Below are 16,465 nucleotides of genomic sequence, written 5' to 3'. Positions count from 1 at the left end.
ATCCTCAGTTTAATGAGAAGTTCGAAGATCCCGGTAGTTCTCAAGATCATGGGAGACCGCAGTTTCCGAGTAGCCCCAAAATCCCAGCGGTCTCCGAGGTCCTAGCTGCCTCGAATGTCCTTATAGTCTTCACGGTCTTAATAGTCACTAAGATGGTACGAAATCCCAAAGCACTGCCACTCCACTAAATCTCGATAATCCTAACTACCCTAATAACCCTCTAATTCCTTCGAATTCTTAGAGTAAGGAGTATCTCGAAAGTTTCGACCATTCGGAGACTTCGTCGACCTTGCAGATATTAAAAATTCAAGAGAATTCTTAGAAATCGCCCTAACTCCAGAACATTAAAATCGAGTATCAGTAAAAGTTGTAACATTTGAAGCGATTCGAGCTTTCAGACAGCTAAATTCCTTGCGATCGTGCAAGAAGGGAGAATCAAATATCAATCATTACTCGTTTGTACCTTTAGTCGAGTCTTGGCGTAAATTATAAACATTCGACCGTGCCCTTTCCCCCCATTCCTCGCGATTCGAGTCCACACACGAGCAGCTAAATACCGCTGTGTCTACACAGGCTTATAAGTTGATTAACTTAATGCTTCTCTGTTTTGTTTTTTTTGTTCAAAGGAATCCTCGGTCGGAAAGCATTTCGCTGGGGTAAATACACATTTATACAGCCTCCAGTGTTTCCGTTCGAATGCTAATTAACTTTCATGCATCCGTTTTCTTCTTCTCTCTCTCTCTCTCTCTCTCTCTCTCTCAACCGTTCGCCTCACTTACTTCTCTCGGTGTTGAACCCTCTCTGAAAGCTCGTTGCCGCGTGACTTATTGTACTTGTCGTTGTCACCGCTTCATCTTCAGTGGATCACACGTGGCAGCGGGGAGAACCTTCGAATTGAATATCCCGGCGCACAAACAGACCGTACGTCCTTAATGCAGAGATGCCACGCTGTTTACGAGGAACTTATCCACGAGTTTTCTGTCTCACGCTTGCTTTCTCTCTAACGCTACTTGTTCACAGCTTCCAGGCTAATTAGACACCTAGCAATGTTGGGTTCGCTGCGCTGGTAAGATCTGTGTACCGCGATATCTTTGCGCGAGCCTGCGGTGGCCGTGAACCCTGCTAGTCTCCCTATTTGAAGTCTACGCTACTTAGAAATTGAAACAGAAGCCTAGGGCACGGTTAACGAAAGGTTGTAGCAAGTAACGACGGAATTGTACAGCTCGTATAATTGACAACGAGAAAAAATAATTCCAAACCATTTCCTTCGGGATTTAAACTTCATCCACCGCCACTCGAATACTACATTTCCCACTGAAACGATTCTTCATCCCGCAAAGTGCGAAGGCACGAAATCAACTATCTATTCGGAACGCTTGTTAAGCAAATTATATCGCGCGGCATTGGTGCTTGTATAATTATTGCTCGACTCGAACTAGACGGGCACAACTGAGCCGCCATCCTCGAGTACATAATATCGAGTTCGGTTCCGTCGCTCGCAGGTACACGAAGCGCGTTAAAACAGCAGAGGGCTCTCTGTTATTCCGCCGAAAAGTTTCGCCATGCTGATTGGATGATAATGAGCTACGGGGAGCAGGGGAAACGAAGCAGCGGCCCTCAGCCTAGTCCCAGGGAACTTTGACGGCGCCTAAGCCCTCCGTTGTTATGACGTCAGGCGTCTTTCGGCAAACTTTTACCTTCCAATCCACTTAATCTAAGGAGGCGAGCCACCCGTTATCGGGTTCGAGCAGGAAGGCTCATTTTCATTTAACGCCTCCCCCCCACCGTAACTTCCGGGGCCGTTTATACAACGCGCGATTAATGTAACACTCGTCCCGGAATTCGATATTCGACACCGATATTTTAGCAGTTCCAATAACGCGCGTCACATAACAAACTGCGGCTCATTGGCCAGCAGATTAATTCACGGATCTCGATGAACGTTCCTAGAATACTTCTGCCGCTTCCTTCGCGATCGAACGCCACCCTCCACCCCTGTCGCACCTATCGATTCTCTAACAATAAGCCTATCTCTTCCTCGCTAGCATACTTCGCACGAATTTATTCCGCAGCCCCATCCGAATCGCAAGCGACCTTCTACAGGATGTAAAAGAATAATGGCCACAGCTCTCGCGGGTACGATTTACAAGCGGGTAAGCTTCTGCGTGTACCGGCGGCACGCACGCTCCGGAACCGCCGCGGCACGGTATTCAATTAAAGGACACTTTATTTTAAACCCGTGGATTACGTCGTTTCCCTCGAACGCGCGAAAACTACATTTCACCGGGCGAAAAAGGAAACGGGGGTCGCTTAATCGAAACGATACACAGGGCCCGTCTGCAAGGGTGAAAGAATAATTCCCCGTGTGAATTTATAAATTCCGCCCCGCCTTTCGGATACATTCGAACGAGTATTATCCCCTCTCGTCGCATTGTTCGCGAATTTGCCGTTTGTTTACACGCTCAGTTTTACAACGCCGAATTTATATTGCCACGCCGGGGCGGTTTTTGCAAATCCGCGGGCACGGTGGGGGCGGGGGAGGAGGTGAAAGATCGCGCTTTTTGCTGGTATAATAAACGGCTGAGCGGCACCGTGGAAAACACGGGGCGCGTGTAATCCTCTTCATAAAACGGTCGCGGGTGAGATACTTCGAGTTCGCGATTGTTTCGCCACGCCAATTACGGCGGCGAGGGTGGGTGGATAATGAAAAACACGCGTCCAACTAATTGTGCAACTTATAATTTGCAGTGTATTGCTGTAAGTCTGCGGGATGCATCTGTGCTCCGCGAATGGGTTGTTACAACAGGATGGAAGGAATTTGAATATTCAGGAGGATCCTTCCCTCTTGTCCTCTTTGAATCAATTGCGGTGTCAGGAGCATTCTGTTTTATAATATTTAAGCTGCGTGTAGGAGACGATTCGAAGAAAATGGTTCAGCTAATTTCCACTAAAAGTGATTATTCACTTGTAAATGAAAATGGTATGTGAAAGCATGGAATCCGAAAAGGGAGTATTCGTTCTTCGATTTCTACATGGTTATCGCGTTTCGTTGAATCGCTAAGCAATGAAATCGTCGGGCAATGGTTCGTTTAAAAACAAAAATTTGTCGTTCACGTTGAATTTGATTGTTTTCTTTGAATATTTCCAAGACAAACGGCTATTCCTGTTGGCTTAGTCTGTTGGGCGTCGAATCGTTGTCGTTTCCGCGGAGTCTCGCTGTTTTCATAATCGATAGCACCTCTGGGCGCGAAAATACCAGGCGGCCGCAGGGAAATTACGTTACTCGTGATTAGAACGATTTGCTCATTGTTTACAGTAATTAATACGCGCATTGTGGTGTGTTAAACGAAGGCAGGCGAAGTCAATATTGGGACGAACGTTCATACGCCACGCTGCTAATAAATGCTCCACGTATTACTGGTGGATGTTGTTTAATAACCAGCAATTAGCGACCTGGATATTAGTGCGCATCCGCTGGGCTTTTATCATAATCCATTCGTAGATTAATTCATGCCGCTGGCGAGGCTTCCATTTCGCAGACCTCCTTGTCCGCTTGTTAACTGATAGATAAATCTCTGATCCCGATGTTGATAATCAGATTAGGGGGCTGGAAGTGGGGCAATTCTTAATACGGGACTAAAATTCCTTCGTGAAAGCCAGCGTATTGGGTATCGTTTGTCCAAGGAGTCGAGCCGCAACCCTTCGCAGCTCGTACATCTCCCACAACTGTCTTCTATTAACCAGTCTGACTAATCACGGAGCAATACCACTTGTGCCAGTTTCCAATAGATGCAGAGACTTTTAAGATACGAAATAACTACAGCTTCTTATCAAAAATCGTGGATTATATCGCCGAATCAGTCTCTAAATCATTAGTATAAATGTTAAAGCAAGGCTTTAATGATTACTCTGTGATTTTATCTTTCTGCCCAACTCATTGTCAACGCTCGTTGAAAGGAATAATACTGACAAAGTTCTCGGGGTATTTCCAGTCCACCACACCGTACATGCGGTGCAATATTTTGTCGGTCGTTAGTCGGTTGTCTGGCGTCGATTGGACGCATAATGAGAACCAGGCCTTTATCATGCGCGTTTACTGCACTTTGTTTGCCCCGGTGGGATGTTAATTTATTAACAGACAGACCGTATAATTAAAGGCAGTTCCGTATCAGCGTGCCCAGTGATTGAAGCACGGGCATTGAAGTAATTAGCTATATCGGTGATTTCGCGTAATTGCGTTCACAGATCAAAATCGATAGCAGCCGACCACGGAGCGGAGATAACAACGCCTGCGGAATGTGTAACTCACGGCATTGCGCCCTAAACCTTCATTCTGCCGCATTGCATTGAATGTGCGCAAGATATTCTTCATACGATTATCGTTAATTTTACCGTAAAGATTCGCGTACCTTCCATCGCTAACTAAAGCAGAAAGCTCGGTAGAGAAAAAGCCCTACACGTCGGATTAAGAAGGAGAAAGGTTGAAATTTTTAGTATTACATAATCTGTGGATTTACCACCGATATCCCTACAATAAATCAAAATTCACCCATTAAAACTTCGCGAATCAGCGTTTCAGCGTACCTTTAAATAAGGTGCGTCCCTCGCAAGCTTCACAGCTACTCTTTAAAGCACTCGAAACCTTTGGAACGTGTAGAGTATGCGAACGAAGGTCTCTTCATTCCTATACACCACCGTTTGCCAATTAAATTTTCCCACGGAATCCTTCCAAACTCACTAAAATTTGGAATCCCCACAGTTTTTTGCACAGCGCGCTACGAATCCGCGCCGGCTCAAATTTTGCAGCCACCTGCGCATTTCTCGTTGAATAATTTTACGCACTATTTATCACAAGATAACGTTTCGCGGAAGCCTGAATTTATATGCAACGCTACGCAGCACTCCAACAATTTGCTGGAGTGCTTCGAGCTGTCCCCAGCCGATTCAAAGGAACGATTCCCTGAAATTTGTATATTGGAGGTGGTCGATTTAATTACGCGTTACCAGGCTACGCTCGGGACGAGGAAGCCGATAAAGCAGCGCGGCGTACAGCTTTATTTCGCCCTTTAATCGTTCCTGGAGTGCGTCGGGCCGACCGAAATATGCGCCGTTTTTATGCCAGGTGTCGACCGATTTGCATTAAGCGACGCGCGGGCCCCGTGCTTTCGCGCCAATTTATCGCGGGGGATATGTTTTACGCCGGTTCCCTACTTTATGACGGGCCGCCCCGGCTCCCGATGAGACGATAAAACAACCGGTGGAAGGAAAAAACAGGCCCGAGTCTCGTAACACGGCGTTCAGTTTCATACGCGAGATAACGCGACTCTCCTTTTGCTCTTCCGTACCGCGGAGCAGGCGCGCGTTTCCGTGATTAATTCATTCGGCGTCGTTCCGCGGGACGCGATCCCGTCGCGTCCCCGTCGCTTCGTTCGCGATTAATCTGTCTTCTAACGGAGCGTTCGATTCCACCGAACCGCGGAACAATTAGGTACACGTCTCAGCGTCAATGTCCTTGATTATTTACTCGATCCTCCGATTAGAGTCGTTATTTACGGCGGGACATGTGCGCTGGAAGTTAGTCGATTCTGCCTGCGAGAAGTGGCGAGATTACGCGCAAGTGCAAATAAAGGGCCGGGCGAGCGGGGAGGGAGTAAATCGAATGAGACGTCGAATGAGGAAAGTAGGGTAGCGCATGATCCTGCAGGAATGGAAAGTAAAGGGTAGTGATCTCCCCGAGAAAGAGGCTTATAGGAAAATTCTTTGTAAGGGGCGTGGATTTTCACGGAATTTATTCGATCTGCTCTTTGAAGCAGGCAGCCCCGGGAAGACGCATCTATCTACGGATGCAGCGGCAACTCCAGATCAGAAAAGTAGCCGGAAGTGGCGCGGAGTGCAAGCCGGAAAATTCATGAGAGAGGGATCAACCGGAAAAGGAATCACTGCCTTTAAGTTCTCTGCCTGTCTCCCTCTCTCTCTCTCTCTGTCTCTCTCTCTCTCTCTCTGTCTCTCTCTCTCTCTCTCTTGCTCTCTCTGTCTCTTTATCTCTCCCCTCGTCCCGGGTTTTCCTTCCTCTTTTTCTTCCCCGTCTTCTTTCCACTCCTTCGTTTCCGGCCTCATTAAACTTTCTGCGAAAATGCGGGGCCCCCGATGAGGAAACAAATTTTCAACTTCAAACGGTATTTGTAAGTCGAATACGCGAATTACACTCCCAAATACTTCGCAGACGCATCTCTGAATTCCTCTTCAGGCTCTCGCCATGGCTTTTTGTTAATTTACGCACTCTAACTATACTTTGGTGGGACTGAAAAGGGTATGTCTGGATTAAGAAGTGATAATCTCTGTAAGGTTACACGTACAAGGAAAGTCTCCCAGGTGTTCGTCTCCGATTGCTTTGGTTTTTGGATATGTATTTTCATGTAAAGTTTTACTGGACACAATTTTGTACCCCTTATGAACTTCGAGGGGTGGTTTCACTCCCTAAACATGCAAACACATCAAAATATTTCTTATTTTGTTTATTTCTTAGTTGGACCATTTAATGTTCCATTTCGTAAGATATTCTACAACCGCGTGACCTTTTATGGAACTTATTGTAACATCCTTTCTTTCTATCCCCGTTTAAGTACGCATAGACGCACACATAACGAAGCGAACTTATTGCTAACTGTCTAACGACGTTCCCCACCTTTCTCTTCTTTAAACTCTACAGGGAACTCTCAAGTAGAGGAACCCGCGTAACTTTTAACTCTCTCCCCGTCTTTCGTCGTAACTGGCAGTTAGATATGTACGAGTTCTTGTTTGCACGAGGCTGACTTTCGACGGTTCTTCGAATAAAATCGCGACACGGCCGTCTCGTTAATTATAAATTATCCAGCAACTTTCAGTTTTGGCACTGCACTCGATTTCACGGGGACAGAGGTGCAATAGAGTGTTCTCTCTGATCCACGAATTAGACAGGTGGCTAAAGTAGCCTGTAAATATTCTAATCAGTTTGCAAAAACATTCTAAGTTTTACCAGTTCATATTAAAATCATTATTTACTAGTGAACTTTTCTACATTTCCAACCCTTTATTTAGTGTATCACAAAGTATGAATATCGTCATTCAGTTCAGTGATTCTCTGCTTAAAGGGGAACACCACTGTGGCGGCCGGAAAGGTAACCCATTTTTCAGAATTTTTTTTTCAAGACTAATTTACAGTTTTCATAGAAAATTTTTACTACCTACCTTTAGTACAATGTCTTAAGAGACTATGCATAAAAATAAATAGAAAAACATGCATAAACTTTGATATATTAATTAATCTTCTAAACCCTCCGCGCGAAATTATCGAATGTGTAACTATGGAACAGCAGGTCCGAAATCAAATTTCATTTTTTTTTTATAAACTATATGAGCGTAGTTTGCGTTGTACGTGCGGATTCTTTAATCGAGAACAAATTTTTTGAAATACGCTGGAAAAACTACACTCATATAGTTTATAAAAAAAAATTACATTTGATTTCGGACCCGGTGTTCCATAGTTACACATTCGACCAGCGCGCGTGGGGGGTCTAGAAGATTAATTAATATTAACAAATTTATCCATGCATTTCTATTCATTTTTTTTGTATAGTCTCTTAAGACATTGTACTAAAGGTAGGTAATAAAAATTTTCTATGAAAACTGTAAACTAGTCTTGAAAAAAAATCTTAAAAACGGCTTACTTTTCCGGGCGTGACAGTGGTGTTCCCGCTTAAGGCTGCTTGTAAAAATGCCACACGACTGCATCGCCTCGCGAAAAGTGCGGCGTATCGAGTATGGCGAATTATTCGAAGAACCGGATCACCTGTCCTCTCTGTCTGTGGCATTCTGTCCGTGTTTCCATATGCAAAGCACGCATGACTTGCTTCCCAAGCGTGTCACGTGCGCTCGTGAGCGTTTCCTTCAAGATTCGTTCGTTTCTTGTAGGTGCCCACGGCGGCGGACAGGAAGAAGCTGTACTTCAACGTGGTCCAGGGGCCGAGCGGAAACCAGACTGTGACCGTGGAAGGTGGCGGCGTGAACGCGACAGTAGTCACCGCGAATATCGCTGCCACAAACGGAATCATTCATATCATCGACAGGGTCCTCGGTGTCCCGTACACCACTGTCCTCGAGAAGCTTAGGACCGACCCGATGCTGAAGTAAGTAAAACTGCGCGTTAATATTCAACAGGCTGCAACGCGTCAAAGGAGAATGCCCACTCCAAGCCATTGCTTAATCTTTCACGAGCATCGAACGAGCAAAGCCAGGATATATTCTGAGATGTCCTTCTCCCTCTGAAATCTAGAGCAAGTAGCAGTCGTTTGTCATAGAAGTAAGAGCAATTCTTTGATGTTTATGGTGAACGATCGAATTCAGCTTTCAGTGAAATACTTCTTGGGCCTTAAAGTCCAAGGAAGATACCCAGGTGTTTTATGTTCAATGACTTACTTGTGTAGAGCTACTTCGATGGGAAATAATGAGTATGGCGCGAGGATCGATTGCGCGAAGGAACAGGCGTCGGTGAAATTTAAAATCCATCAGTTTGGGGAAGATAGTCTTATTTATTCCGCTGCTGGAGCGTTTCTTCCGATGCAAAGAAGTTCCCCTCGGCTCCACGGCTCAATCCCATTGGCCTGCCTCGAATTTAATTAAAATAACGCAACAAATCTCCATTCCAATTACCGTGAACGTAGCCCGCTCCACGGAGGAACTATAAACAGAGAATCTTACTGCGGGAATTGGATGTTTCCACCGGCGATCCATTAAATTCGTATCGGAACACTGTTGTCCCCGATACCTTATTGATACTATCCCCTTGTTCAACTTAATGGCTCGCGATTTAAGAGCCTCGCAAACGTAAATGTGCTAGCCGGCTGAAGAGACTAAATAAGCCGTAGCATTTTTTCGAAATTGCGTCGAAATAATTCCATTTAACTGGCATTTCGATCGTGGATGTCGTTTGCCTCGACCACAACGAAGTTTCTCGCGGTGAGTCGCGAATACGTATATCAGTGGATTCTGTGAAAACGGCTGAGTTACATTTAAATTTGCACTTAAAATTAAAATTTAATTTAAAAGTTAAACTCAAACTAAAAATTTTGTTTATAATATTATAATTCATAAGTGTATATATTAAATATGAATTAAAAGTTAAATTTAAACTTAAACTGATACTTAAAATTGAAGACACTTAGAAATTCGGATGTTTCATTTCCAATCCTCGTTAGCGGAGGAATGATTAATTCGCGTTGCCCACTAAATTCCAGACGAACCCCAAAGCGCAAATTACAACGTGCAGCCGAGCCCATTTCGACGTTCAGTATAAAAAGCTACAAAACACCTGCCATTGTTTTAACGTGCCTGGTGGCAACATTCGCTGCCGTTCCCGTTGAAATATAAATGGCCCGCGCGCATCAGCGTTCCCCCGTGAAAAGCGTACATTTTGCTTTCGTTAAATTGTTTTCGCGGAATCGTTACGGCACACGCCCGGTGCCGCGCGTGGTCCGCGCGGGCGGATCCATCGCGATTTAATCCCCCCCCCATCCCCCCTCGTTATTTCAATTACCGACGCATCGGTAATGGAAAATCCAATTAAACGATATCCCAATAACCGGCAAATAAACTTGCGCGACGATAAAATCCCATTAAATAGCGCGCCCGTTGACTAAACATTCGCGCGGCGCTTGTCCAACGTTCGAGCGATCAAAAGTTTTGATTAAATCATACGGTGTCGAGCAGATAACTCCAAGAGTCAATAAAAAAAAAAAGATAGAGGAAAAATTCAGGGGACCGGCCGTTAAATATCACGGCAGTTTAGATAACGATCGAATACGAAGCGCTGCACGGTGCGCGTTCGTTGGCGGGATGGATCGAATATTGTTGCTGGACGTCGCGACGAAACAGGCCGTCTTGTTGCAACGGATCGGGGATCGTCGCGACGAAACAGGCCGTCTTGTTGCAACGGATCGGGGATCGTCGCACAGTGGTCGGAACGTGGAAAAAACCCTAAATTATGAATGTCAGTATTTTAGGTATCGATTATTATTTTCTGGTAGCCAGTGAATCAATGTATCTTGCTATGAAAATAAATATATGTTTTTCTCTATAATAGGGAAGAAAAATGCATCTGAAGTAGACCTTTCGTATTCTAGTGGGACTCTGAAAGATTTCGAACCAACGCCATTAGTAATATTACTATTTGTAAAAAAGTCATATTAAATTATTTCTTTAATATTATATTAAGTTTGATGTTTAAGAAGTAATACGAAGAAAAAATAATTACAAAATATTGAGAAATGTTGAAGTTATGAGTTTTTTTCCACTTCTCCTCTATGCGTCCGACCACTGTGCGTCGGGGCGACGAGCGTCTGGGAAATGGTCGGCTGTGCGCAGGCTTTAATGCCATTAGACCCTTTATACGATAGGTATCTTTACTCGATGCACTGGATGGATGATGTCAGCATTCCATCACCCGGCACCATGACATCCTCGCTAGAGCCCATCCATACCAGTATCTCCCTACTGGCGATACGTCACTCACGTGCGTTTAGGAATACCGGGATCCGGTATCATCGATTTGTTTGCCCCTGCATTCTACCCTTTCACCGTTTCCCATGGACCTTTATGCGCACAGACCAGCCATGAAACGAACAATAGCTGCTCGAAGGCAATTCGTCGAGAGGCTTCACTTCTATCTTGCTTGACCCTCGTGCTTAGCCAGCTTGTGGACGTTTAGTAGGGATGTAAGAATGACTGTGCTATTTTCTTTGACACGAATTATGCCAAGCGAGAATTCGGCTTTTATGTCGCGTCAGGTTGCCCTCCGGTTTGATTGCAATTTTCACTTTTGAAAAGCAGAACGGGGGTAAGGCAGCTGCTTGGGGCGTAAGATTGACAAGGGGCGGAAAATGATCCTTTCGTTGTTGGCATCTTTTAAAGTAAAGTTTTAAATTAAATATTACAAGTTGTACTATAAATGTTTTAAGCTACGAATAAAAATTTAAAGTGAGGTCACCAAGAAGCTCAAATAAATGTACCTGTTATAAATAAAGGGCGCAAGAAGAGCACGAGCCGGGCCTGGAGATAAGTTAATTATTTATACATCGATGGCTTAATGCACAAATGTCAGCTACGTCCACTTTTAGTGCTTTCGAGAAAAACAGATTTAAACAAGCAATGGTACATAAGATTCAGGGCTGTACAACGAAGAAGAATGTTATTTTTGGTAAATTTGTGAAATAGATTTATATATGTGATTTTTATACAGCATAAAAAACAGTGAGGAACTATCTGTTGCATATAAAAACTCCAATTTCGCACAAAGTGGACATACAATATTTGCGCACTAAGCCATCGACATGTTCGTTGAATTGTGAAAGATTAAGTGCGACCGTGATAATTGGACACTTTTAGGGACTTCGGTTATCCACGATCGCTGAAGAATTTCTAACATTTCTCCGACCTTTTTCCAGCTCCACGTACTTCCTGGGACAACGGCGCGGATTCAACGAGCAGCTGGGTGACACGACGAAGCGTTTCACGTACTTCGCTCCGCGCAACTACGCCTGGGACGTGGCTGCTATCAGTTACCCGTCTACATCCAAGAAGCTCTTTATGACTGACTTCAGCTACCACGTGAGTATTCCTCCAAAGCCACTGTGAACGCTACAAAACAATCACTTTGCAGTTCCCCCGACTTGCAATTTCAACGCTTCTAAATTACTGATTCGTGACCAGAGCCGTGGCGCACCCAAGGGGAGGCCTGGCACTCCCCGAAAAAAGAAAAAGGCGATTAATCGTAACCATCACCAAAGTAATTCGAGAGCTTTGTAAAAAGAAAAGAAAACTGGATTTTATTCTTTAAATAAAATCACCTAATGAATTTTATTGAATTTGCATTAAAAATATTTTCATCACTTCAACTTGGGTTCCTCCAAGATTAAATCCTGAATATATTCACTATTTTCATCGCTATTCCGACCAGTTGCATTTTTTGTCAAAACGACGAAACACGTCACCTAGAAAACTAATTCCGCTAGCTTCTAAAAAAAACCCAAGTCGTTTGGACCAATTTTAAAAAAGTTATGCGATTTTAAATATTGTCAACTTACTTTCCGATGCGACTGTACGTTTCTCTTTCTGATGTGTTGTAAAAGCGGGGCATAGAATTAAAAAATCCTGTTATCATTGATTTCAGACGAAGCAGATCCTGGAACGACATCTGGTGATAGCAAACGAGGCGTACACCATGGCCAAGCTGAAGGAGATGAAGCACAACGACACCATCGTCCTCACAGCGGTCAGAGACAGCCTGAAGCTTCGCGTCCGAGAGTACAGCGAAAGTAAGTGTCCGGCGCACCTGTGTCCGATCAATTTGCATAAGCACTCTCTTGCAATTTCTATGATATACATATACAAGTACTCTCAGTATACGTACACTCAACGTTTACGTCAGATATATCACTTTGCCAACGTAACTGTGTGCTCGGGAGTGTTGTCGTTGTCGTTGTTGGTAGCGAGCCGGATGAATATGTATCGATCACCGTTCAGGCTCCGTACGAGAGCTCTGCCCTATGTTCAATCTCAAACCTGTTGCTATTTCGTTGTATCCAGATGACAAGTACGACGAAAACGCGATCCGCCCAGAAACTTTCGGTGAGTGAGTTCAGTGTTTAGACGTCGCCGATGAGCGACGACACGTGCTTTCACCTGTACGACGCAGCGCACGATATCCAATTGCGAACGGTTCTACGCACTGTCACGCACCGCGTCCAACGCGCGTACACCCGTGCCCGCGTCGCTGGCTTTCGTTTAGCAACGAAGTCGGCTCTCGTGGTCGAGATAAAAGGGATCGGGTGCGATCCATTTGCTCGAGTCAAACTAGTTTAAAAGACCGCGCAGAGGTGAAGTAGCAAGCACTTTCTGACAGTCGTTGCCTGTGGACGCGCTAGTTCAAACACCACCGAGTTTAGATTCTCGGAGTCCCGTGAAAGAAAGATATTAAGATATGTGCAAGATGTGAGAACGGTAATAGCCTTGGTTTCCACCCGGGTCTCCTGGGGTTCTTCGCAAAAGCTGCTGTAATATTTATCTTGAATTTACCTTGGCCATGAAATTCGGCATCACGTTTCTGCCCTCCGTTTCCGGGGATTCTACTCGACCAAAGAGCGGAAAGTTGGACAGGAATCTTGCGTCGCAAACGAACCGTTCTCTCGCAAAAGATTGTCAAAGTTCTGTCCAATTAGGTCGTGCAGAGTTACTTTCTGGAGTGGAGAGCTTGTTCCATTTTGTTGTTCTTTTGTTTGAGGAAAAAACACGTACAGGTCTCCATTCGTGAAGTGTACTATTTACTGGCTGAAGCTTGAAAACTTTACTGCGAGAGAATTATTCGTTTACGACATATGGGGTCGTCCTTAAATTTATTTTCTTTTATCGAATGCATAAAAGTGGCAGATGAATTTTGCAACAGATTCTTCGGGAAGAAACCTCTGACGATTAGACACTTAGGGTCCAGGACCATTACTGTTTTTACGTCCTGTATAAAATTAATAGATTTCTGCGGACTTTCAGCGTGCACAAGTGGTTGTTCGCAATTTTATGAATCAATCGTGTCGAGAGTCCCGTGGTCAGTGGCAAATGCTTACTCGATACTTTTGCGAATTAACAAAATTCACAGAAACAGTAACGTACGAGGCAGTTGTATGTGAATCGTCTTACCACGTGTCCTCGTTACGGCTACGTTCAATTCTAATCAAGTACGCGCGTTTCATGCAGGCTCAGTGCTTGAAAGGAATGCTTTTTGTCCTGAAAATAACGTAGATCGCGCTTTGCTTTCACAATTGTTCACGTCACTGCTTGTTGGTCGTATGCCTGCACGAAAACAAGGGTTCTTCCTTCGATCTACGTTTCGTTCTCTTTTTTTTTTAAGTCTCTTTCGTTCCATTTTTCACTCTTCTTCTTGTCGCGGTAGAGCCAAAAGGAAAGTTAAGTTAATAATTAACTTGTCAGCGGTATCCTACTCTCCAAATTCAGTTATTTTTCTATCGAAACTAGAACAGAACTTTAAGTAACCGCCGTATCCTATAAATAATTTAATTATCGACATCACGTGGGCTCTTATTAAGAGGTATTTCTTTTTCTTATCGATTCAAGGGACAGAGATATTGCAGGCGATAGAGTTTGGTGTTGCACTTCGTAATGCTTGATAAAGTACGCTAATAAATCAATAATCTTCAAATCGCCGCGATTTCACCAGGCTCCTTTATCGGAGGCAAACAATTTTACCAGTTGACTAACGTGCAGAGTTTTACAGATTTCGACGTGTATAGAATTAATTGACTTAAGAATTTATGGATTGTTTTCACGGTGAGTATCCCTACGAACTTCGTAAGCTTGTTAGAGTAAACATAGAGTCAGTTTCGCGTGAAAATGCGAATATTTTTGGCCGTGTAGTCGTGCTCATCGTCGTCGTCACTTTACTTAAAAATATCATTCATAGTTAACACTTCGTGGTCACGCGTGGTGTATCGCAGCCGTGAATATGTATTTGCCAGTATTTCTGTGAATTTGTAGACCTTAATAATAAAATTTAAAAATTTACTGAACTCTAACAGAAAATCGCTTTTATCCGCAACTATTTTTTTCAAGTACAAATTTCAACGCATCAACGCTTACATTTGCAGAAAAAGACTGTTAGAGGACTCGAAAATACGAGAATGCTAACTCGAAAATGTGACCAATTCGTGATAATTAGAAGGCGTGACCACCGAGGGTTAAAAAAAGGATCATACGAAGAAATGATTCTCGTTCGAATTTTTATTATTACACTCGCACATTGTGAGCTTCGTGTCACAAAAACCATTCACTATCTGCTAAATCTGAGAAGATTGAAGAGCAGAAAAGGTTCGCCGAGGTTATCAAACATTCCTCTCGGTTTAAAATCGTGAATTAAAAAGTAATTTAATCGCACCATCCACGTGGAAATCCTCTTTCGTTTCAAGTTTTAAACGAACTTTCCCCGCTAATCGTGATTCTTCCGTTTGTTCATTACGTGAAATTTTCTGTCACGGTGATACAGTATATCGTGTAATTTTCATTTGCGTAAAAGCACGGAAATTGAAACGTATGAAATGAAGAAATACGATATGACGTTAACGCGTTATGTTACCCGTATAATTTAGATAAACGAATCCATTTAAAGCCCCTAAGTCCCGTGTTTAACACTGGCGAATGAAAATTATGTATCACGGCTCTACCAAAATGGTATTGTACATTTACCATGTATTACTTCTCGGGCCGCTATCGGTCTGCCTGCGTTACCGATACAAAACAGAAGCAACTGCAAAAAAATAACCAAAGTTGCAAATTTATTTGTCGTCCCGCCGCGCGTTTGTCGCGTTATCTAAACAAACGGTAGGTCGATTTGCACGTAAATTTGTGTTCTGTCTATTTCGTGCCAGGCGAAACTACGACGAGCCACGAATAAAACTTACGGATTTGGATAGCTTCAAACGTTACCGCGTGAAATATATTGCTCGCCGCTTCCTTTTGCAACTTTACTCTTGCAAACGAGGCGCAACGCTGCGCATCTCTAAATCGCGCCCCTCCTGTCAAGTTACATTTCCCTCGCAAATTCCAACTTCTAGAATATCGAAATCAGTATTAAGAAAAATATAAGTGTTTCAGCAAAAGATCATTAACTAAACTTTGAAATTTCCCCACGTTTCAAAATCTCTCCCCGCAGAAATACCTGCAAAACGCGTTCGTCTTTAGAAAATAAATTAATTACCTCTAACGAGCTCCGCTCTTGCAAATCTACTTGCCACACTCCACGTTCATAAATTCGTATAGTCGGCCACTTTCCTATTCGTGTTCTATTTTCGTGAAAAGTAAATAAATAATTAAATCGGCGACAATTAGCTAGGCGATTACTAATCGCCCAGAGTGGCAGAGGTGTTTCATTTTAATCACACCCGCGAAGGAATCGCAGGTAAACCGTTAACGAGCCGAATTAACGCGAAATCGCGGAGAAAAATCGTCGTATCGCCAAGTGCATGGCAACTTCGATTGCTTCCGGCCATGCTCGACGGCCGGGCGACGAGGGGCGCGGGAAGAGCGCGCACAATTATAGGCCGAGGCTGCAAGACGATTTATTATGCACCTTTCGACCACCATTTAAATGCAAATCCGTTGATTACCCCTGGGTGCTAATTGCTACGTGCTCGCGCGGTCATCCGCTCGGCCGCAAATTGCGAATTGCCGAAAGCGTTCTAGGCTGTTTACAGCGAGCCCCGCGGTTTTTTGCAATTCGCGGAAAGAAGGCGCCCGGTGGAAGGGAATAGGCGCCCTGGATAACAACAAATGTAATTTAACGAGGGGCGGGGACAATGGCGGGAGATGTAATTTAACAAAGGGGGTGGGAGTGGGAAAACTGGGACAACGATGGGAGCAGGAATGAAGA

At 44.0% G+C, this 16,465-nt stretch overlaps 1 protein-coding gene across 4 annotated transcripts in view; it reads left to right on the top strand.

Annotated features, from left to right (window-relative positions):
* Positions 1–16,465, top strand: part of Fas1 (fasciclin 1 Fas1 domain-containing) — a 276,409-nt gene that overhangs the window by 250,593 nt on the left and 9,351 nt on the right. For 2 of the 4 annotated variants that reach the window (XR_013087038.1, XM_076826168.1), the window contains exons 9-13: positions 627–656; positions 7,951–8,165; positions 11,478–11,640; positions 12,203–12,347; positions 12,619–12,660. Coding sequence is in view for 3 of the 4 variants with exons in the window: in XM_076826168.1 (XP_076682283.1) it covers positions 627–656; positions 7,951–8,165; positions 11,478–11,640; positions 12,203–12,347; positions 12,619–12,660 (595 nt within the window). In the remaining variant the exon portion in view is untranslated. The remainder of the gene's footprint in view (positions 1–626; positions 657–7,950; positions 8,166–11,477; positions 11,641–12,202; positions 12,348–12,618; positions 12,661–16,465) is intronic. The other 2 variants (XM_076826169.1, XM_076826170.1) reach the window with 2 other exon arrangements.

This window comes from Andrena cerasifolii, chromosome 14 (assembly GCF_050908995.1).
Source record: "Andrena cerasifolii isolate SP2316 chromosome 14, iyAndCera1_principal, whole genome shotgun sequence".
In the NCBI taxonomy this organism is placed as follows: domain Eukaryota; kingdom Metazoa; phylum Arthropoda; class Insecta; order Hymenoptera; family Andrenidae; genus Andrena; species Andrena cerasifolii.
Note: the sequence above shows the minus strand (reverse complement) of the source record. Positions and strands in the feature narration are given on the sequence as shown.